We start from the raw sequence: 22904 nt of genomic DNA on the forward strand, positions 1-22904 counted from the left end.
TGCTTTTTAGTTGTTTGGAGTGTATATTTGGTAACAATGCTGGCATTAAAAACAGACCTAGTTTGTCTCAAAATATCCATCTACTATACAATTACAGTTGTTTCTTTAATACTGTTATAAATGCGAGGGACCCAGGGTGTCTGCCTTTTTCCACTTACATTTCTCTATCACTTTCCCTGTGATGTATCCCTTTCTTTCCCATTTTACACTTCTCTGCTTGCTCTGTTACTCAGTTTTGCACGTGTCATTATGGGCAGGGATTCACTGGGGGGGCCGTTCTCTTCAGGCTGCTGATTTGTTGAGTGGAGCTGGTAGCCCCCTTTCAGATTTTGGTCAAGGGAAAGATCTGGACTAGCTTTAGTCACAGTCAGTGTTCTTGAAAAAAACAGTTCATGCATACATAGACTAGTTAAAAATTCTCTACTCTGTCTATACATTATTATTATAATCTGTTCAGTATGTAACATGTGTCTCTAGGGAAAAGCTCTTTTTGTATGCTGTTTTTAATTTTGCTGTTAATTTAGGTAGAGATGTCATATTCTGCCTCAGTAACTGTTAGTTATCAGTGTGTCTGATCTGAGCCTGAGTGAAAAAGAGGGAGAATTTACTGCCTTTCGAGAAACGGTTTATTGGAGGAAGTAGCAATTGGAAGCATTTGGAGAAGTGTTTGGAACTCCTACTTTTCAAAGCTTGCGAACAGAGTAACTCCAAATAGATGCATCAGCTTTCAAGGCAACTTGGCTAAGATTTTGTGGTTTGATTATTTTAAAGTTTTACAGAATGGTTACTTTGTATAAACTTTGTTTCTTATATACTTTTCCATCTCTATTCTAGTCCTACCTGACAGTATGTAAAGATGTCATAATGGTTGGCCTTGGAAATCTCACGTTTCAAGCGCACCTTTTAGATATGGCTCTTTCAGTTATACAAACAGGTACAATGTTTTGTACTAACATCAACATATCCATATATATGTAGCTGGCTTTTCTTATATTAGGAGAACTATTCCTTTTAACATTTTGGAGTTTGTTTCTCAAAAAATGGTGTTTGCTGCTTATGCTAGCTAGTACCAATAATATGGTCAAAAGTCACAGCAGCTTTTCAGAAAACTGAAAATAAACAGAGAACCAATGCAGAACCATGTCACTGTTGATAACTAATGTTTCTTCGTTGTTCTTAGATTCCAGTTATTACTATATAATTCAGCGTTTATGTATGTGTATATATACATGTATATATCAGTATGCCTTAGGAGGCAACAGTGTAGCACTATTTAAATTTGTCTGACATTTGGAAAATTATGTCTGCAGTACAGACTGTATTAGAGCTCAGCTCCTGAAGAAATCTGCAATTTTAATCCCTATACTTCAAGAATTGGAAGGAACTCTGGATAAATACGCTATTTATGTTATATAACTGAGTTTCATTCTAAGCTTGTACCTGAAGAATGTCTCATTACAATTTTTATATTGTGGTATTTATCTCTTTCTCTAGAGAGAGGTGGCTTTTGTGCTCCAGTGTTACTGTATGCTCTAAAAGAAATTATTGAAGCTTCTTTAACTCAGAATACTGAGACAGATGAAGTGGCAAATCTTTTCCAAGCTGTACAGACCACCTTCCAGAAAGTTTTACAATGTGTGGCACGTAGTCTCAAGAAAGGGCAGAAAGAAGGGATTCAGGTATCATATTACACTTGAAATCACTACCTAATGTATAGATGAATCCATATTTTTTACGCAATTGTGTTATACTTAGACACTTTGAAGTTGTTTTTGAAGTCGGCATCTGATTAAATTTCCAGATAAATTTTCTAAGTTTCCTCGTTACCAATGTGTGGGTGTTTGTTTTTTTTTAATCCATTCTACCCTTTTGGTCTCATCATGACAGAAAAACTAGTAAACTGGAGTACTATGCATTCTGTTACAAATGATCCTGAACTACCATAGTACTCATAGGTTATTATTCTTATCTGCAGTTAAATGAACTCTCTCAATCCAGAGCAAAGAATTCGATCCATATATAGTATGATCTTGGGAAGGAGGAGAAATTTATTTATTTCAGCCTGAATTATATCAGCTTCAAAATATGTATGATGTCCTAAAGTTCTTCAAAACCTCCTATCTTCACAGAAGAGTCAGCTTCTTGTATTTTATAGTAGAGACTAGATAGTAGTGAGATGGGGGGATCACTCTGGAAAATCTGATGGCCTGCTTTTCAGGACTTCCAGAACATGTTCCATTCTTTTTTGTTACAACCATTGTTTTGTTTGTTTCTCTCAAATTTGAGTGGACTTCCCAAACATGTTGCTGACTCCCCCTCTGATCCAAGGTGGCTAGAATAGCTCAGTAGCTTTAGGTGTGATCTGCACTTCTGGACAGAGAACCTTGCTGAAATATTTCAATAAATGATCTGTTTTTCTTTGGTTTTAGTTGATTCACTCTCTTCAGATGCCTCTTGGAGAATTTGTACATGCAGTCCAGTGCTGGCATTCAACTTGCCCAGCAGTTCACCAGGGTGTACTCTCCACCCTCCTGGCTGCAATAGTAGCAGAGATAAATTATGTGCTACAGAAGGTACAGTTAATGCTGACTTTTTTTCTTTTTATTATAATTACTGCTTTTTAAATGTTATGTTGGAATGACAGAGCTATGTATGTTCAGAAAATGTGATCTTTGTACTGCAGGTCAAGATTTTGTTTGTGTTGGCATGGAGCAAACAGGAAATCTTATTTGCCGTAATTTCATGTTGCAGTGCATCTCTCATGTTTACAAATACAGCCATGTAAGAACAGAGTTATCCTGATATGTAGTTCGCTATCTGCCTCAGATAGAAGAATTTAGAAATCAGGCAGTATTGGAGATGAACGACATGGTTTTTGAGAAGTTCTTTCCATATTTGTACTGGCTCTGACTGGGAAGGAGTTAAATTTCTTGACGGCAGTCCACAGCAGTGCTGTGGTTTTGTGGCTACAACAGTGCTGAGGGCACGCGGGTTAGTTTTGGCTGTTGCTGATCAGGGTTTGTGGAGTGTGAGGGCTTGCTTTCTTCACCCCCAGCCCCACAAACCAGCAAGCAGGCTGAGTGGGATAGGACCAAGGCAGGTGACCCAAACTGACCAAAGGCATGTTCCATACCATACGATGTGCTCGGCACTAAAAGCTCAGGGAAAGGAGGAGGAAGGGAGGTTGTTCTAAACCTACCTCGCTTTGTCTCGCCCAGCATTAGGGAACTTAAGAAGTGAACCACTGATCTCTGAAACAGATTCCAGTGCCCTCTTCTTGGAACATGAGGTTCTGTAATCTTGTACTACGGCAGGGTGATGTCTTGCTTGACCTGGAGCACTTGTGCGTCCTCTGCTTCAATACAGATCCATTTCTCATTCCACATCTTTTTGTTGTTGTTTGATTTCCAAATATCTGATCTGAGTTTCTATGGAAAGTAAAGAAAGAAGCTTTAATTCCGAAAAAAAAATGTAGACAGAGATTATTTTATGTGCTAAAAGTCCAAGGAATCATTACTGTCCTTGAAGGAGAAGGATAATGTTCCCAATGCATGTTCCTCATGCTGGTAGTGTTAGTGTTCCTCATGCTGGTTAGTAAATATGGCAAGTATCGGAAGTTTCACGAACTAACAAGGAAGAGCAGAAGTTCTTTAGCAGAGGCTGCTGTGGTTGCTGGATTTGTCAGAAAGTACCGAGTACAACAGAGCCACTGCTAAGATTCGATGTTACAGAAGGAACTGAAACAATACCTGCAAATATTAATGTCCCAGCTGAGGGGCTGTGGGATGAGAGCATGCTGTTCACAGATGCTGCAGGGTAAAAGTTTGTCATCTTGAATGACATCGCAGATTCATACTTGTAGATTATTTTTAGATTATTGCAGTAAATCGTCTGAGCTGGAGTTTTCCCTGCCCCCAGATTATTGTATTAGTAAATCAAAATTCAGTTCTAACTAAATACTTGCCACGCTATTCGGAACTTGATACTAAAAAGAACTGACACAGGGAATCAGGAAATCGCTGTCACCTAAGTTGTGTTCAGAAATCATGTATGGACACTTAAACTTGGGAGACACAAAGAATACTCATTTGTGCTTAGCAGGCTATGCCTTTATAAATAATGACCAACAATGTAGTTATAAGAAATTTCTATTCAGAACAACTCTGAAGAATATTTCCCTTGGTACAAATACTGTTTATTTGTTTTAGTCTTTCTAATTTAAATTTATTTTGTTTATTTGGACACAACACAATCAGATTAAGGCTGTTCGAAGAACACATGTGGATGTTTCTTCTAATTATATAAGGATAGGTCTTGGTTAGTGTAATTATTGATTTGCTTCAGTGTTTTCTGGATACATATATTTCTTGATATACAACAGCTTTTGACTTTTTTCTTTTTTAGGCTTCCAGTGAAACAGACTTAACTATACCAAAGACTATTTCAGACCTTCCTCCTCTTTCAAGCAGTTTAATGACCATAATTATGAAGTCAGTTAATGTTGTCAGGTAAGTGTTTTTACATTCATTTGTCTAAGATTGTTGCTAATGTAGAATAGCTTATATGTTGTCAATAAATGTTAAATTTCAAAATTCAAATAAAGTTTGAGGAACTAGCTACTTCATAATCCCTTTCTCTTGGTATGTTGTTTGTAGGTATTGATGGGTGGAGGGATTGGTTCCATTTTTTAGACTGCTTCTAAGAGTGCTTCTTGTTTACAAGACTGTTCATCTAAATGAGTTCTTTAATCATACATCTTGGCTTGTTTCTTTCATAAGGTAGTTATAAATATCAGTTCTCTCAGTATAGAGGTATTTGGATGAGAGCAAATGTTTACCAAAAAAGCATTAATTCTTTAATTGACCATCTGTAATGAGGTGATAAATGTTTGTTAAATAGTTGTATAAAATAGTTGTATAAAATATTGTATAGTTGTAGTTGTATAAATAGTTGTATAAAAATGACAAAATTCAAAGTAGTTTTAAAGTATCTGAGCCCTAAGAGAGTTATCTTGAATGATCAAGGGGCTAGTGTATATTCCTTAAAAGTGCTATTATTCTCCATGACTTACCACAACTAACACTTAAGTGTCCCATCTGACAGGCATTGAATATCTTCGTCTCTGCTGTCATGAGATTTTTTTTTCTCAATCCTGTAATTCTAGTTGAATTTGCAAAACAAAGGAATCCAGAGAGTCCAACAATAGGTTTCCTAATCAAAATTTTGTTCTCTTTACACACCCTTTTTGAAAAGAAATACAGAAATTCAATTAATTCCTCTGAAACTTTTTCTTGTAGTGGTCAAGAAGAATCTTGTCCATTCTTGATGGAGAAAGTACTAGCTTAGACCAGATTGTTTCTGTGAATACTTTGGTAAACATGTATCTGTCTTCTAGTATTTATCTTTTCAGTGCAAAGAAAATCTAATTGGGGAGATAATTTACCTCTGGTTCCACTGATGCCTCAGGACTGAGACTACTTAAGGCTTTCTTTTATTAATATGTATCAATAGGCCATAATCAGAGACCAGTAGTAAATCATTCAATATGTTAGAAATTATCATCTACTTATTCTGTGTACGAACTTCTTAGTTTTCTTTCCAAGCAATTCACCATTTTGCTAAGTCACATATTCTCAGTTCCAGAAGCCGCATGTTGTCTTGGATTACCCAATAACCAATGCTTTATCCTGCATGGTGTCTTTGAAACTATGGTGGAAGGGTAGCATAATCACAAACTTGTGTTTAGTTCTATTTTGAAATAAACATGATTTATAAAGTGGTTTTGCTTTATTCTTCCCTTAGGTCATTTTTAAATGAATTAATGGAATGCATTCTCTCTGAAGAAATTGAAGGGATTTTTAGTTTAACAGCTTCTGTCTGCATTGTGATTATAATTAAAGGTCAGTCAAACCATTTGTGTCCTATATTTTCCCCTTTCTTTTTTTTATGTGCTACATTTTGAAAGCTGAATTCTTATATAACTCAACAGGCACTTTTCCTCATGCTGTTAAGGTACAATTTTTCTACAGGATTTAAGGTTATATCACTGGTAAATTACATTGTTAAGCTTTAGACTTTCCATCTTTGTGTAGTGAGTTTAAAAATACAATTGTCTGCTAAATCATAGGGTCTATATATTGTTTTGCTGAAATACACATTAATTAATTAATGTGACAGTGAAAATCTAATTTATTATCTAATTTTGCATTAAACAGTATTTTATTTTAAAAAATATTTCTGAAAATTTGCAGAGGTTTTTGTGATAAATCATTATTTTTGTCCAACTTTTCAACATAAGCTTATTTCAACTAGGTAAGCACAAAACTTGGCTTCTGAAGGATATTGCACCTGCCATTCGAAGGAAACTGCTAATGTGCACGGATGCTGCCGGGGAGGAATCCAGCAGCACCGAAAGGTAAATGCGTGAAGGGAACGAACGCTCACCTCTCCTGTACCCTCTCTGCAAGAACTGCCTGTGGTTTGTACATACTTAATACAGTCAGGGTGTTTGGAGTGATTGCAGAGTTTAAAACAGCGGGTAAAAAAATGGTGAGCTATTCAGCCCAGCACAATATTAAATTTCTTGCCCATGTGTTTGCTGCAATTGCGATCTTTACATACTTTGGGTTGTTTTGCATTTAATCTGAATGTGTTATGCCTTGATCCTGTATACTGCAGGATTCAGTTCTGAAATTCAATTCTGTTAGCGGCAGGTGTAGAACAAAGCAAGTTTACTATTTCTCTAATGATGTTTTTAAGACCTCTCCACAGGTGATTTTATTTTACTCTTTTTTGGGATTTCAGAGTCATATCTGCTTGACTTTTAGGAGTTTTTTTGGGGTAGGTTTCTTGAAAGTTATTTGCTATGTTGTATTTGCAAGCATTTATTTCAGACCTGCCTAAAATAGACAGTCATGATGAATGCCTTAGCCTCAAGTGTCTCAAACTTGCCCAAGTCTAAAAAATTGTTAATATTTGGTTTCTGCCTAGTTATTGAACTGCCTGTGGAATGAGAAAACAGGCAGAGTAGACATTAAAAAGCACAAACATAAAATACAAAGAAAACAGGCTATACAAAAATACTGAGAAATTTCATGATGGACCGCAGTGGCCTGAACATGCAGAGGCTGTTGCAACCTTTAGTTCTTCAAAATGATGATCCTTACTGTCCAGTCAAACAATAGATGTAGAGTAGACAGACTTTAAACTAAATTACAAACAAATTAAAAAAAAAAATCGAAACACACAAACAAAACCAACCCCAAATTTCATTGTACTCAACAATTTCTTGCATGGCACTTCCAACCTAAGCACAGTTCCCCAGCACGCTCTTCTGATGGGTCACCCACCTCAGGTATGTTGTTCTCTGGCATTGGTGCCATGTGTTTAAAGTCAATACTATGGTTATAAGATGCTACTGAATGAAAAATAAGATGGTTTATCAAGGAAGCCACATGGGCTGTATCCTTTTCCCATGATACTTCACAACCTTAGAGTTTGCACGTGAGGTGTATGAGGAAGCCCAACAGCTACACCGAGTCTTCTGGCAATGGTAGAACTTTCAGAAGGCTGTACAGTAAATATCCATTTGGAATTTGTCCACAAGTGCAGAAGGTAAATCGTATTTTTCCAGGCGGGAGGGGGGAAAACCCCTGATATATTCAAGACAATACAACAGAGTAGCTGTGTTGTTGCTGACAAAATATGTGTTTATTCATTTAATATGCTATTAAATCAGAGCCAAAAGTGTTTTATTTAAGTCATTTTAAAGAGATACACCATCTTAAGAACTAGATCAGAAAGTTTTATGATATATATGAGCCACCTCAGTTATGTACCATCGAAAATGAGATTTATTTTAAAAAAGGGGGGGGAAAAAAACAGTGCATGCTTCACTTCTATTTTCTGTCTGACATAAGTAAATAGAAAACAGAAATTTTGCTGTTTAGACTTTGAGTGGTTTCCACAGAGGACAGTGTTCTCATGTAACATACAATTGATAAAGAACTAAAAAGAAATTATTTTTTTATTAAGTAACTACATAATTGGACTTCTGAAACACTGGCTGACCCTGTGTCCTAGGTGGATTGCTTTAATTAGTTGCTCGGTTGTCAAAAAGTTTATTTTGGTTGGGACCTAGCTTAGAAACAAAATCAAACAAATACACAAAACTCAATTTTTTTTTAATATTAAATAATTGAATGTCAGGTTGCCAAGTGTCTACTGGAATATTTTTTTAAAATAATAGAAATCTGGAAAAGAAAGGTGATCAGATTATCATGATTCAGTGATGCACTTTTAATCAAGACAGTAGAAAAGGCTAAGAAATTAAAGCAAATTTTAACATGATTAAATAAATAGGCCCATTAAAATGAATAATTGCTGCCACTTGAGTGCATTACTGACTATAAATTTCAGTGAGAACACAGATAATTGTTTTATGAATCTATATGATCATCGTGGCCCAGTGAACAGGGACAAATTGACCTAGAAGTTGGGGCAGATGAAGAGCATAGGATGCTAGAGTGGTTTAATTTTGTGATATACGAGTTACTACCTTTGTATAACACAAACCCAAGACATAGCTGCAGGTAAACCACAATATTAAGAATATGACCATGATGATGGGAAGTATTTTGAATACGAATGAGAAGTGCAATATGATAACAAAATTCAGAAGCTATCACACAGCTTTGCAGAATGTGGGAGGATTTATATTTGTACAGGTATGCTGGGGTTTTTTTCCTCTCTCTCCTGAAGGGGAAAACAATTCAAGCTGAAAACAGGTCAAGAGGAAGTTCTTCAATGACGAGTTTTTGCTTGATGAATTTACAACGTGTTTGCACTTTCTCAGACAGAACGTTGGACCAGGCTGGGCCTCTGGTGTCTTCTGCCATGGCCTGTGTAGTGCTCTGGTACTGGTGTGCTCATGTCTAACTAAACCATGATTAAGTACAGTCTGAAACATGCCCTGTTGTCTGTAAATTGTTATTGTCCTGCTCTGCCCACCAAACCCCAGCATCTGAGTCACGCTATGCTGTGAGCTACAGCTCTGCGTGTTACTTTGACCACAATCTTATAACACACAGTGCTGCACTGATGCATGTTAAAATATATTATTGGGTTTTTTTAACTCATACTTAATACTATTATTACTTTTTGCTTCTGAGTGCTTTATCTCATAATAACTCCTTGAGGGATTATTTTATTTAATACCCAGGTACATCAGGAAATAGTAACATCCTTTAATTTCCCAAGAGGCTTGGCATTCTGTGCCTGCATCTTAAATTTAGGCTTAGAAGTAATCTATTACATATTAGCAAAGAAAGGAAAAAGTAAAAATGCTGTCTGGTGCAGTAATTAAAGTGCTGCCCTTAAACAAGGAAACGTTGCACTAATTCAGAAGCAAAACTTTTCATTGTGATTTAGTCTTCCCTCTTCAGCTGAGTTAGCGGTTTAAGGTGGCCCTGTGGGTCTATTATTTTGAAAATGCTGTTCAGTGCACATAAAAATTCTGGACAACATATTGTATATTGAGTGAATTTCCTCAAGAGTAATGGCACACACATTAGTTTAGTTTATAAAATGCAAATATTTATGCCTAGAAAAACAATGCAAATAAAGCTGTCAGTGTAGTGATGTAGAGGATGGAGAAAAATACTTCCTATTCTGTAAAAACAAATATGCTACAGAATAATATCTTTTACTTAATATTTTGTATTTAATTAACATTTTGATATATCGGTATTAGAATTCAAATTTAGCTAATGGCTGTGCTGAAAGATATTTCTTTACTGTTATCATTTAGCTCTTCCAAACTCTTTTTTGCACTCTCACTGCATCTGTAAATAATGATTCTTCAATTGTTTTGTAATATAACTTTGTGTATGGTGTGTCTGCCACCTATCTGAAAGTCCCCCAGGAAGGTACCCAGTAACACTGACAGACATTTGGCTATTTGAGGAGTTATTCTGAGTAGGTGTTCCTGCTCCGGCAGGGGGATTGGACTGGATGATCTTTCCAGGTCCCTTCCAATCCCTCACATTCTGTGATTCTGTGTGATTCTGTGATGGCTCCGTGTCTAGTGGCTGCAGGTGCAGCATCATAGATCCATTGCTTTATTAGCCTTAAATTGTAACAAAATAAAATTTATACAAAGTAGCATTGTGTGTAAAACCACAGTACTTAACTAATTACACTAATTTTATAGTACATTATAATACCAGTTTATTTTGACAGTTGAATTCCATCCTGGCTTGATGGATGTGGTACTGCAAAGGGCGAGTGTCACAGCCCTGTAGTTCTCTGGGTTCAGGGAGCCCAAACATCCCACCCGCTCCTGTGAACATGCAGATCTGCCTTGGGTATTTCAGGTCTTGGTGTCTCATGATAAATGCTCAAACTCATCACGATTAACGACTGACTAACTGTGTTTATTTGGGGCATCAGTCTAGGACTACAATAATAAAAATATGGAGAAAAAGAATGCTTGAGAAATACAGGTGACAGAATCTTTTACGAAAGTAATGTGAAGGGTAAAGTGCACAGTGGTTAACAGTGAAACAAAGTTTTGTCAGAAGACCTAAGAGCCCATTTGTGTCTTTTGAGGGTATTTTGGAGCGGTGCTAGAAGTTGTTGCGTCAGAATGTGACTCCAAAGGCTATGTGAGTGACTGTCAGGGAATGCAAGAAAATATAAAGGAACTGCCAAATGGAAGTTTCAGAGCTGATTCGAGATTGTTTAGGAAGTAACAGGAGACCAAAGAGTCAGAAAGGGACTTGGTTGGGTGTACGCGCAGCTGGAGGAGGCAGCTGCTAATAAGGGTAAGATAGAAAGCTCATGCTTGGAAAAAAAATGCCACAAGAGAGGAGAAAAATTATGAAGAGTGAAGAATGAGAGAGAAAGGAAGAAAGTAAAAGAATGAAAAATGGCCTTAGGGTGAATTATCGGTAAAGGATTAGACTATTTGAAAAAAAGAGTAAAAAATGCTGTGAAGGAAATGAGTGGGTTCTTTAAATAGACGATGAAATATTAGAAAATCTGTTTGAATTGACAAAGTAATTTAAACTGGTTTCCTGTAGATTACACTGTAGCTGGAGATGATCAGCAGAAAAATGGAAGAGTTGAAAGAAAAAACCCAGCTATTTCAAAAATAATTTGTAAAGGCGTATTTAATACTTAAGCTATTATGGAATAACTGGTCATAGAAATTATGTGATACCTGTACTGTAAGAATCAAATAGTCAAGGACTGATTTAGCATTTAGCGTATCTAATCCTGTTGTGTATTGGTTTGTGCCATTTCAGAATCTTGTACGAATCATCTCTGAAAATTTTGGATGAATTTTTGAATCCTTGACCACGCAGAAGCTTTTGTCATGAAAATTAAAGGAAGATGTATTGTTTTTTAAAAAGGATTGTTTTATAAACTTATTAATAGTTAAAGTTTGTTTTTTTGCTATTCTGTATATGTAAAGCAGGCAAAATGTATAAAAGAGTGTATAAAAATCATGTAAAAGTATAGATTTTTTTTTTTTTTTCCAAACACCTCTAAAGAGGTTATTCTGTATAAAAATGTCATATTTGGAAGGGATATAAGATCAGTATTTTTTTTTTTAATAAAACTAATAAAAATTTGAGATAGTGGTGGCATGTAGCCTCTGTTCCTGGGAAGACGATAGAGCACATTCCCAGAGGTTATGGGAATCAATTGGAAACATGTGAATGACGAAAAGGTGATGGAGCACAGCCCTCGGGAATTCACCAACCTGACTGCACTCCCTTTTGTGGGAGAGAGCAGAGAATGTCATCTTGCCCATCTAGCAAAGGCTTTTCCACAGGCTTGTATAATATCCTCAGCCAAACTGGAGAGAGGAGAACTGGATGGGTGGACTTAAAAGATGAGTGGCAAACTGGCTGGACCATCACACTTGCTACACAGTCTGAGAGCTGGTTACTAGTGGTGTTCCTGGGGGCAGATACTGGTGCCAATACTGTGTACCATTTTTATGAAAGGCTTGCGCAATGGGATGAGATGCAACCTCAGGCTGTTGGCAGATGTCACCAACTTGGGAGCAACAGTTGAATCACCGAGGGACAAGGTTGTCCCACTCAATGGGAGCCTGATAAGCTGGACTTAAGGATCAACACATCTTGTGATGTTCAACACAGACACGTGCTCTGCTGCTTGTATTGGGCTCGCCCTGCGTAGCAGCACAGGCAAGTGCAGAAGGGCCATCTCACTGCTGTCCTCGCTGTCCTACATGAGGATTAAGAGGAGACTTTTCTCAGAGGTACACATGAAGAGAATGTGAGGCAACACGAACAACTTAGAGCAAGATAAATTCTTGTTTGACATAAGAAAAAAATATTCTCATTATGAAAATGAATTGAAATTGGAAATGGAACAGGTTGCTCAGAAAGGCTGTGGAACATCTGTCATTGGAGATGTGCAGAACTTGACTGCTGAGGCCCTGACTGTCAAGTCATAAGTTTGAACTCAGGCCTGCTTGAGCAGGGGATTGGACCACGTTATGTCCTGAGCTGCCTCCCAACTTGAGTATTAGTGTGATTTCGTGACAAGTGTACTGGAGGGGAAAAGCCTTAGCTATTAAACAGAGATGTGATTAATACGTAAGTTAAATTGTTTTATATTTAGCTATTTTTATAAATTAATAATGATTATGCAGATAATGCAGGCATGTAAGCTACTTATTTAATTTTCTTAATGCAACCAGATGTTCTCCTAAGACTAATGCTAGAATGCTGACTGTAGAATGTTCTTTTGCCTTCACTGAGATACCTGGACATGAGGGGTCTGAGCTCATGGTGTGGCTTAACCCCAGCCAACAACAGAACACCACACAGCTGCTCGCTCGCTCCCACCACCCTCTGTGGCACGAGGGAAGAATTGTAAGGATAAGAGACTCATGCGTTGAGATAAAAACAGTTTAATAACTAAAAAGAATAATTTTTAAAAACTGTAAGGAAAAGACAAAACAAAACAGAACACATGCAGAGAGGAAAATAAAACCCAAGAAAGACAAGTGATGCAATTGAAAACAGTTGCTCACTAGCAATCCAGTGCTGCCCATCCAGGCCCCAAGCAGTGGCCCCCTGGTTGACTTGCCTCCTAGTTTATATACCGAGCATGCCATCACATGGGGTGTGGAATATCCCTCTGGTCAGCTGGGGTCAGCTGTCCCAGCTGTGTCCCCTCCCAAGCTCTCATGCACCTCCAGCTTGCCTGCTGGTGGTGAGAATCAGAGAAGGCCTTGATGCTGTGTAAGCTCTGCTCAGCAGTAGCTAAAACACTGGTGTATTATCAACGCTATTTTGGTCAGAAATCCAAACACAGCCCCATGCCAGCTACTATGAAGACAACTCCCAGCCAAAACCAGCACAGCTTGTAATGCTCTATTTTTCTCTGTTTCAGAAGGAACCAGATTCTTTTCAGTGGTGCCCAATGACCGGATGAGGAGCAGCAGGCACAGACTGAAGCACAGGAGGTTCCATCTGAATATGAGGAGAAACTTCTTTACTTGGAGGTGCCAGAGCCCTGGAACAGGCTGCCCAGAGAGGCTGTGGAGTCTCCTTCTCTGGAGACATTCAAACCCGCCTGGACACCTTCCTGTGTGATCTGCTCTGGTGAACCTGCTTTAGCAGGTGGGTTGGACTGGATGATCTCCAGAGGTCCCTTCCAACCCCAACCAGTCTGTGATTCAGTAAATCTAATTAGTGTCCCCAGAAAATGGTTCAGCCACAGACTAAAAGCAGCACACGGTGACCAGCTTAGAGCTGGGTATCTAACGCTTTGTTATCTACAGTTAAGTGAGGTGACTCGCTGTGTGTCTATGAAAATGGCTTATTGAGGTCTCCAGTGTTACTGAGTGGCACTGAAATGAAAATTCACAAATTTAGCCAAATTAAGACAGACATTCTTAATTAAGATCCATGCACAGTGCTGTGCCCCCATCTATCTAAACAGGCATCTAATGTGCCGGCTTTGTGGTAAGAGACTAAGATTTTTTTCTAGTATCTGCTCTGTCAAGTGCAACAAACTACTTTCCACCTTTTTTACATCAAATTCATGCTTAACCTTAGTGCATAAAACTTCCCTACTGGATAAAAGCTGATGTAGCTGGAATGTTCATATTTAAAAGCAATCAAATTCTTAATAACTGTCAGGCTTTTCAACACGAAGGTCAGGATGTGTACAGATTAATGAATTCCAGAAGATTTACCTTACCCACAACGGTAGCCTGAGCCAAAAAGCGTAACGCTGCCACAGCAGGTATCTGTAGATCTGCCAACTGTTTATCAACATCTTTATAAAAACTGTGTTCTTTGGCCTTCATTCTTCTACATCTGTTAACAGGCAGGTGTTCCAGTAATGACCTTTTAAGTCTTCTGATTATACAAATTACTTAATGAATATGTAAATCACAGTTTCTTTTTTCTGCTTCTCAGTCTTTCAGTATTTGCTGATATTATTAGATTAGAAGACAATCCAAATTTACCGCCTTGTTTTTCCTCAGTGTATAATATTGCTTTTTCTTTTTTCACTTTTCATGGAATACTTGTTACAGACATAATGCCAACATCAGGAAGTTGCAGATTTCTTCTGAAGCACTCGCAGATGGTATTGCTGGGAAGGGTCAGAAAATGTAAAGATAACCCTTTGTCCTGCTGTTAGGTGGTACTCGAGTCATTCTCAAGAGTGTTGAAATAATTTTGCAGTAGTTGTGCAGCTGGTAGATAGATTTCAGTTCAATTTCTAGTCCAGTTCTGCTATAACTGCTCTTAGAGATGAAAAAACATTGGCTTTCTGCAACACAAATAGTGATGTTCTTTGGATTCCTTGAGTCAAGGTCTGTCAGAGCTTTCTCCTTGGGTCTTTATGGCAAATTTCAGAAAAATATCAAAGGAGTTCTAGGTTTTATTTGTTGTTCTCATTGCAAATTAAGTCTTGCCAAAATGTTAAACCCTTACATTTTCCTTCTGTTTCAAAGATGTAAATACATAGCATGTTCCTTAAGTTGTCTTTTGGAAAACCGTAAACCAGATTTGCTTCCTCCTATTAATTCAAAGTGCTGCTGAAATGCTACTGGGGAAAAGGGCTGGTCTTGGTATTCACCCAGCTGCACTATCCTCACTGTGCAGCTGAGAACTTCCCACAGTTTTCAGACAGACCCTGTAAGATCTGTTCAGCTTTTTCAAGAAGTTGAACTTGACTTTGATTCATAAAATTGCTTGAAATATTAACAAGATAACACCATTCGAAGATACTCCTTTGAGCAGCTTGCATCAACAGTCACTGCTCGTGTACAACTGCTTGAAGAATTAATTTTCTAGTCACAGTTGTACCTGTAAGTGGTGTGGCTGTAGCTCTCCCCTTCATGCAGATATGTCCAATAGAAATATTACTGAAGAAGGCAATAGCTTTAAACTATTTGCAGTAATCTTCTGGCTTTTAACTTTGTTTCCCAGCCAGACAACAGAGCAAATTAACATCATCATCACAAAGGGGACCCAGTCCCTACAAAGAAAGTCCAGCAGTCTTCCATCTGTCACAGCTGCAAATCAGGAGCTAAAGAAAGACTAAGAGAAGTTCTCAGGCTCCTTCCTTAGCAATTAGATGTCCTCAGGTATGGATCCAAGCACACCAACTTCCAGACTTGTCAAGGAAAAGAAAAAATCTGCCTTGCACCTGCTGCTCACTCCCGTGATAGCTGCAACTCTGCATTTAAACTCTTCCGTGCTGCTGCCAAGTGCTTTGAGATCTGCTGACTTGCAGGACAGCAGAGAAGCTAATTTTGATAAAATCCTTCACGTAATAAATGCTTAGTGAAGAATACTTACGACCGACCATGACTGCGATATGAAATCATGAGCCATCCCAGCAACCTCACATTGTTTTTTGCTAATCTGCTCCAGTCTCTGATGAACCAGAACCCTTGTGCAGTGTCCACGCCTGTGCTCACGGTGCCTGTCGTGGCAGCTGCCCAATCCAGACAGAGGAGCCTGGCTTAGTACTTGCACCTTGACAATTACCTGGCCAAGGGCAGCTTTGGGGAACAGCTGCAAAAGTGTCCAGAGGCAGCAGTTCTTCAGTTTCATGAAGCCATTGCAAATAGGCACTAATCTTGGCCTAATCTGCTTCAGATGAGACTTAGTCCCAGGCCCTGTGTAGCTGCGTTGCTGCTTGGCTGAGCATGACCCTAGGTCTAGCCCTAGGCTTCAAAACTCCAAGTAATTTTAGCTTTAATTTACTCAACAATCATTGGGATTTTCTCACTGGCTGAGGTCGTTTCCCACAGAGGTGTCCTAAGTCCTCTCTAATAACAGTGGGTCATTTGTCTCTGCACGGTTCCACACCGCAGCTCTAGAAAAGCTGCAGAAACTCTATGCATTAGTACTGAGGAAACTTTAGCTGTGGAAATTCACTTTCTGTTCTATCTGCTAGCATTTTTTGCAAACGGTATCACAGTAGAAGTTCTGTTACTATTATTTTCTTAGTGCTAATGACTCCAGGAACTAGAAGCTGTTACCGACCTTTTCCTGTGTCATCTTTTATTTTTAACCAGAGGACCACCTTGTTTTCAGCAGAATAACTTGGCTCTCAAACACATGACTTTACACTTATTTATTTCATGGTGCTTGTATTACTTCAGACCTCACATTACTAAAGTCTTTCCAATTAAAATTCTAGTCCTTTGTTTGGTATTGTTGTCAACTTTGTCCTAGTTTCAAATATATGTTCAAATTTCATTAGTTCATGCTTATTTTTTGTACTGTCATTAATGAAAATATTAAATAAGGTCCCCTTCCAAAACATGATTAGTAATTCCTTTTCAGCCTAATCTATTTCTCTCTTCCGTTCAATTAGTTCCTTACCCATCTTACTATTCCTATAATCTTGTCTTGGGTTAATAATTTTTTATATGCTGCAGCAACAGATGCTTTGCTGTAAAGCCTTACATTTTAAGTAGGTACATTTTAGCAGTTCTTGCTGGAAAGGTACATGAATCCTGTACAGCCATATGCTACATCAGAGGACATATAGGATGGAGCCAGCCCAGCCTCCTTTTGGGTTCTTTGCGATGTAGAATGACACACGCTTCCTCCCTTTTGGGCTAATTATTAAGCACTTATATAAACTGTCTGTGCTAGCTCAACTTTCATGTGAATAAAGAATACTGATTTGGCATTTTTTAATTTTATTTCTTAATGTGACAACCTTTCCCAACCAATTGCCTAAAATGGTACCTGAGTACCCCTTACCAGCAAGAAACATGGGCTTCATGTGCTGACCTTTCTGAAATCTTGTCATGGTTGTTAAATAAAAGGCAAGTATTAGCAACTTTATTTTCTCAGCATAGTATCTAAAGGAAAAATACAGCATCTGTAAGAGACTATGAATCCAGGGGGACCTATCTAAGAGAGTACTTAAAACAAACAACCAAAACCAACCAACCAAACAAAAAAAGGTGACTCTGGTTCCTGCTCCAGGCTATTTAATGACAGTGTGACTGAAGTTCTCCCACTGTTCCATTGAAGGAAAAGCTCCTTTTACTGAGGGAGCTCATTTTGTTGATCATAATGGCAAAAACTGTATCCTTTCCACATCGTTCTCTAAGATTGGACACTAGTAATACAAAGGATAAAGAAAAATATTTTACTCTCAGTATTTTCTCAGTTCCACACAAAGAGAAGTTCTCAGGCTTGTCCCTTATTTAAAAGCAGCCCTTTATGGAAAGCAACCATCTTTCTTTCATGACAAAACCAGAGCTACCTTCCTCGCATCCTCTGTCCCCAGATTCCTTCTCAGGGCCTTGCAAGATGGCTGTTTGCCTGCGCTTGTGCACCTGCTGTGTGTAAACCTTTATTTTACAGGCAGAGCTGCTCCTGTCAGGTGCCTCACACGGTCACCAGGCTTAGCAGATGAATTTGCCCACGTACAAGAGCTGCCAGGGGATGCGCAGTTTGGCGACCACAACACTTGACATCTTTAGATGTTTCAATCCACACTGGATTTCTGCAACAATATTCAAACTCAAGGGCAGTAACAGAAAGTCCGAGCCTCATACTGCATGGTATACTATGCATCTGTGACCTAAGAAAAAAATTAAACATGGGGTTACTAACTTTCAGTGTTTACCAGATTCTTTTTTTTACTTTTCAGATGACTTCAGATTGTCAGAATTAAAAAAAATAAGGTTAAGACTGAAAAAGAAGAAATTTAAAACTAGCCCATCCGCAATGAAATTGAGATCTGTTTGATGTGAGAAAATGAGAGAACTTGTCAAGGGATCTGATTACAGCCTCCTGAGTCCCTGTTTTCATGGGCGCTGGAATCGGCAGCAGTATTTGGCTCCGGAGCCATCCGTCACAGGTCAGCCAACCTCTGGGGAATTCTTATCTTCCCAGATAAGATCATAGCCTTAAACTGCCTGAGCAGCACGTAGTGATGAGGGAAACGAGCTTGCAGGTTTTAATTTATCAGTGTATCATGATGCATTGATTGAATGCTTAAAAGCAAACCGTTTCCATGGGATCTGATATCAGAAAGCACTCTGTGCTACCCGATGAAAGACTCTCCTGTGCGATTAGCACAGCTGAACAGGTGTGCTGCTTTTGGCTCCAGAAATATGTTGACTTTGTGGAAAATTTATATGTGGAAACAGGTTTTTTTTTTTTTAATTATGGTGAAGGGGAAGAGGAGAATTCTTTTTTCACAAACCTGTTGTGAAGACCATCTTCATCCCTTCCGTTCTCAACCTTCCTGTTGCAGTTCCAGTTTAGAGCAGTTCTTTTACCTCTAATTTTATTCAGCTGCTAATGAAAGAAAATGCGAGTTGCATGTTTATAATACTTTCTGTGTTTAATGTAATTCATGCCAGTAAAATTATAAACCTTTGACACCTTTTCATCATTATATTCCTTTTTTCATTGGTAATATAGGAGATTTATTGATAGAATACTAAATATCCATCATAAACCTCAAAGCAGAAACCTTCTTCATCCATCTTATGAACCATCTGGAGAAATTCCCCTTCACATGGTGGAACTTCCACTCGTGGCAATGGATTCTTTTAAGCACAGTGGGGCTCTGGCTCCAACCAGGCTCTGGGTTCCCTGTGAGGGAACTCGGGCACCTCAGCAGCCCCAAGTCTCTCTGTCCTCCTTTATCCTCCCTGGGCTGCTCCTGCTCAGCCGCCTTCATCCCACCATTCAGTGGCTGGGACCCCAACATCGTATCTTTGCTTTCCCCCTGTTCCTTTTTTTAAAAAAAATTATTATTATTATTTTTGCAACCCTATGATAATTTTCTCATGCTGAAGAGGCTAACTGTAGGTTAGGAGAGATTAATTTTAAAATAGTAAGACTTTCGCAATAGTGGCTTGCTTTTTCAAACTTGGTAGTCACTCCTTGGCTTTACCAAGAGCAGTGCATCCACATTTATTAACACTTGCATAAGAAAATAATTCTGTATGACTCAGGCCACAGTCGTATACAGCAGAAGGTCTATTATACAAAGCAGAAAAGTTCATGGAAAATGCTGAGCCTAAGAGGAAGATTCCCTTGAGAAGTCAAGTAAGTGTTTTTGTTTGGTCTTTGATGCTCTGTTGAAACACTCTGAACTACACCAGAGAGCAAAGGGAAGGCTTTTTGAAGCCGTTATTCAGAACAGAAAAAGAGCATCCTGTCTCTTCTATTATTTAATTTTTAATAGTTTCACTGAACCCTGTGACTATTCTTAACATAATCTTGTACTTACAAAGCCACGTAATGTAATTTCAGTGTAGTCCAAACAATGTTCCTTTCCCCAGCTGTCATGACCGTGAACTTTCCCTCTTTTTTTTTGTTTTTTTCTGGTCTCAGCATACCCTCAGTAACCTTCATTTAAAAGAAACACAGTGGTCCAGGCAGTCTTGTACTCTGAGATATCAGAATGCCTTGAGCAAGATTTTCTAATTTTTTTACACTAGAAACTACATTGGTCTGTTTTTTTAATATTTTGCTATTCAGAATAACCCATGTCAATAAGCATTAAGCTACAAAACTGAAGTGGAAATTATCTGAGCTCAGTTTTTCTTGCTCCATTCTGAGTTGCTACTATATATATTGTTCAGTTCTAGATTTTCTCCCAGTACATTTCTCAACGACACTCCAAGTTTATAGTCACACAACAGCCTGTAGGTCACCACCAGGTTTGCCTCTGCCTATCACAGTAGCAGGACAATGTTTCCTGGGTAGAACATGGAGAATGAGCTTAACCCAGAAGCATTTATGTCTTCAGCAATAAGGAGCCAAAGTGAGTGACATGTTGGAGAAAAAAATGGAGAGGAGCATGAGTGGCTTTGTGACTGTTTGCTGTGCTGCATGTCCTCTCACCACCACGGCAACGGGCTGGAAAATGCAAGAGCTGCACTTTTTGCTTTGCAAAACCAGATCCTCCCTCGTGTGTAACACAGGAAAGTGTGGTTTGAGAACAGTTAGAGCTGAAAAGTCAGGCACTCAGAAGTCAGGAGGTGTCAAAATGAAGACGTGCACAGCTTTAACCTCACCTTTAAACATGTGCAAATGACCTGATATGTTTAATTACATTAAGACAAGTTATTTACTCCATACAAATGGTTCCCTACTCAGTGCTTGGTCTGTATCTGCTCTACAGGTGATTCAAAACCCTTGCTGTTGACAATACAGCAAATATTCAGTGCTTTTCCTCCACTTATCATTCAACATATAGCTCTGCACTTAATCTGCTGCACACAAGTCATACCCAGCTCTGAGGACAAAACTATTAACTTCCACAGTGGTGTTACTATGGTACCATTCACTGCAGCCCCAGAATTTCACAATGATTCATGTGTCTTTCCAATTCCCTGCAGGTTTAGTTATCGTCATTTTACAAACGTGCAGTGAGACTAAGTTAAAAAACTTCTACGAATTATGAGAACTCAGTGTGAGATGTCACGCTGTACAGCACTTGTCACCTCAAAGCCCCCATCACCAGCTGCAGTTGTGGGTCCTTAGCACTTGAATCAGACCTCCATGTTCCCAGGTCACACACAGAAAATGAGAGACACGTAACCAGAGCTCCCCAGCAGCTTTAAGTCAACTAGAGTCCTATTCTTTAAGAATGACAAAAAGTGAAATAATTTCATTCATCCTTTAATATAGCACAAGAGGAGTGGATATCTCAGGGGGTTTGTTATTGGTTGTAAAATCCATTCACCAAGTATCAAATACTACAGATTATCGAAGATGGATAAAAATAGAATTTCTTAACAGTTCAACTCCCTCCCATTAAAAGCACCTAATTAATTTAAAAATTTGGTTCCCTATTGGTATTTTAAATCAGTTTTGATCAATGGAAACCAAATCTCATTATTCATTGCACACATGGGGGTTTCAACTTGGTTTTCAAAGAACAAGAACCCATTTGCAAAACTAATTTAATCTGGATATACCATCTTGGTAGGCTCAGATGGTAAGTTTTTCAAGTGTGCTTGGAAACGCATGAAAATCAGTAGGATTTCGGCTTCATAGAATCATAGAATCATTTTGGTTGGAAGAGACCCTTAAGATCATTGAGTCCAACCATAAACTAACACTGGCACTAAACCATGTCCCTAAGAACCTCATCTATATGTTTTTTAAACACCTCCAGGGATGGTGACTCCACCACTTCTCTGGGCAGCCTGTTCCAGTGCTTCATAACACTTTCTGTGAATTTATTCTGAACCTCCCCTGGCACAACTTGAGGCCATTTCCTCTCATCCTATCACTTGCTACTTGGGAGAAGAGACCAACCCCCTCCATGCTACATTTTGGGACTCCAGAGGTTTGTTCCTCACAGGTGCTCAACATCCCTGCGTTGTTACTCAGAGGTTGCCTCATGCCACCTTTTCCTTCTCTTCAACCTGTTTTAGATCAAACCCAGCTTTAGCACCCTGTTTAATGCAGGTATCACCATAAGTGGTATTTGAGCAAGTCAGCTCGAATTTTAAATGAACCTCAGATGAATTCGGGTTCAATCCAGACCTGCAGCTGCTCTCTCCAGCTTCCCCAGCAAACCAGCAGGAGACTATGGAAATTTTCCTCCCAGGCCCAAACTTCTGTGCCCACTGAAGTGGCTGGTCTGGTACCAATGGTTCCTACAGCCTCAGAAGTCAGCTCAGAACACGCTGCCCTAAGCGCTCATGTACACAGATGTTTAGGTCTTTGGTTAATGTAAGTCACATTTATAGTTTTCAGTTAATGTAAGTGACATAACTGCTATTCTCACAGGTAATTTTCTCGAGCTGCATTTTATCACTTAGGCCCTGAACACTCCATTTTAGGCTCCTTTCCAACTGTTCTTTCCAGCCACACATAAAACCCATTATCATTCCACTACAGCATGGGGAATAAAAGGCCAGCTCACAGTTTACCAGTCGTAACTAAAATCAACCTACTTTTTTTCCTTTTCCTTTTTGAAACTCTATCAGTCGCTCAGTTGCACAGTTCCCAAGGATTTTTCTTCTGGCTCCACGTTGAACTCCTGTGATGCAAAAATATCTAGAGAAACATTTTCAGCATGTTCCAGAGTGAAGACATTTTCTAATACCATTTTGGAAACAAGCAGAAAAGCTTTAAAATAGCTGAAATCAGCAGTACATTAAAACGTTATTCCTAGATACAACTGAATGGCTGTCATATTTGCAAAACGAATCCTACCGCACTCTTGCATCACGCAATGTGACGTCGTCAAATATTTATTTTCATGCTAAACTGAATTCTGTATGGATCCATTTAAAAATCTGAAAGGCTCTGCTAGTTTTATCGATATGAAGTAACTCATACTGAAATTCTGTAATTTCTGTATTGGATATTAAAATATTTTGAAGGACTTTTAGT

General features: G+C 38.6%; 1 protein-coding gene and 1 long non-coding RNA gene across 2 annotated transcripts in view; both read left to right on the forward strand.

The window, feature by feature from the left end:
• Window positions 1-11638, forward strand: part of NCAPG2 (non-SMC condensin II complex subunit G2) — a 45291-nt gene extending 33653 nt beyond the window's left edge. Inside the window, exons 22-28 of the mRNA XM_082046012.1 lie at window positions 835-934; window positions 1495-1679; window positions 2430-2573; window positions 4405-4508; window positions 5803-5900; window positions 6313-6415; window positions 11307-11638. Of these exons, the coding sequence (XP_081902138.1) occupies window positions 835-934; window positions 1495-1679; window positions 2430-2573; window positions 4405-4508; window positions 5803-5900; window positions 6313-6415; window positions 11307-11358 (786 nt within the window). The 3' untranslated portion in view covers window positions 11359-11638. The remainder of the gene's footprint in view (window positions 1-834; window positions 935-1494; window positions 1680-2429; window positions 2574-4404; window positions 4509-5802; window positions 5901-6312; window positions 6416-11306) is intronic.
• Window positions 11639-11936: 298 nt separating this feature from the next.
• On the forward strand, window positions 11937-16715 carry LOC309436533. Its single transcript, XR_014183359.1, has 2 exons — window positions 11937-12632; window positions 13435-16715. It is a non-coding gene; the product is annotated as an uncharacterized lncRNA (long non-coding RNA).
• Window positions 16716-22904: the final 6189 nt, after the last annotated feature.

Source organism: Streptopelia decaocto (assembly GCF_964273445.1).
Source record: "Streptopelia decaocto genome assembly, chromosome: 2".
NCBI classification, from domain to species: domain Eukaryota; kingdom Metazoa; phylum Chordata; class Aves; order Columbiformes; family Columbidae; genus Streptopelia; species Streptopelia decaocto.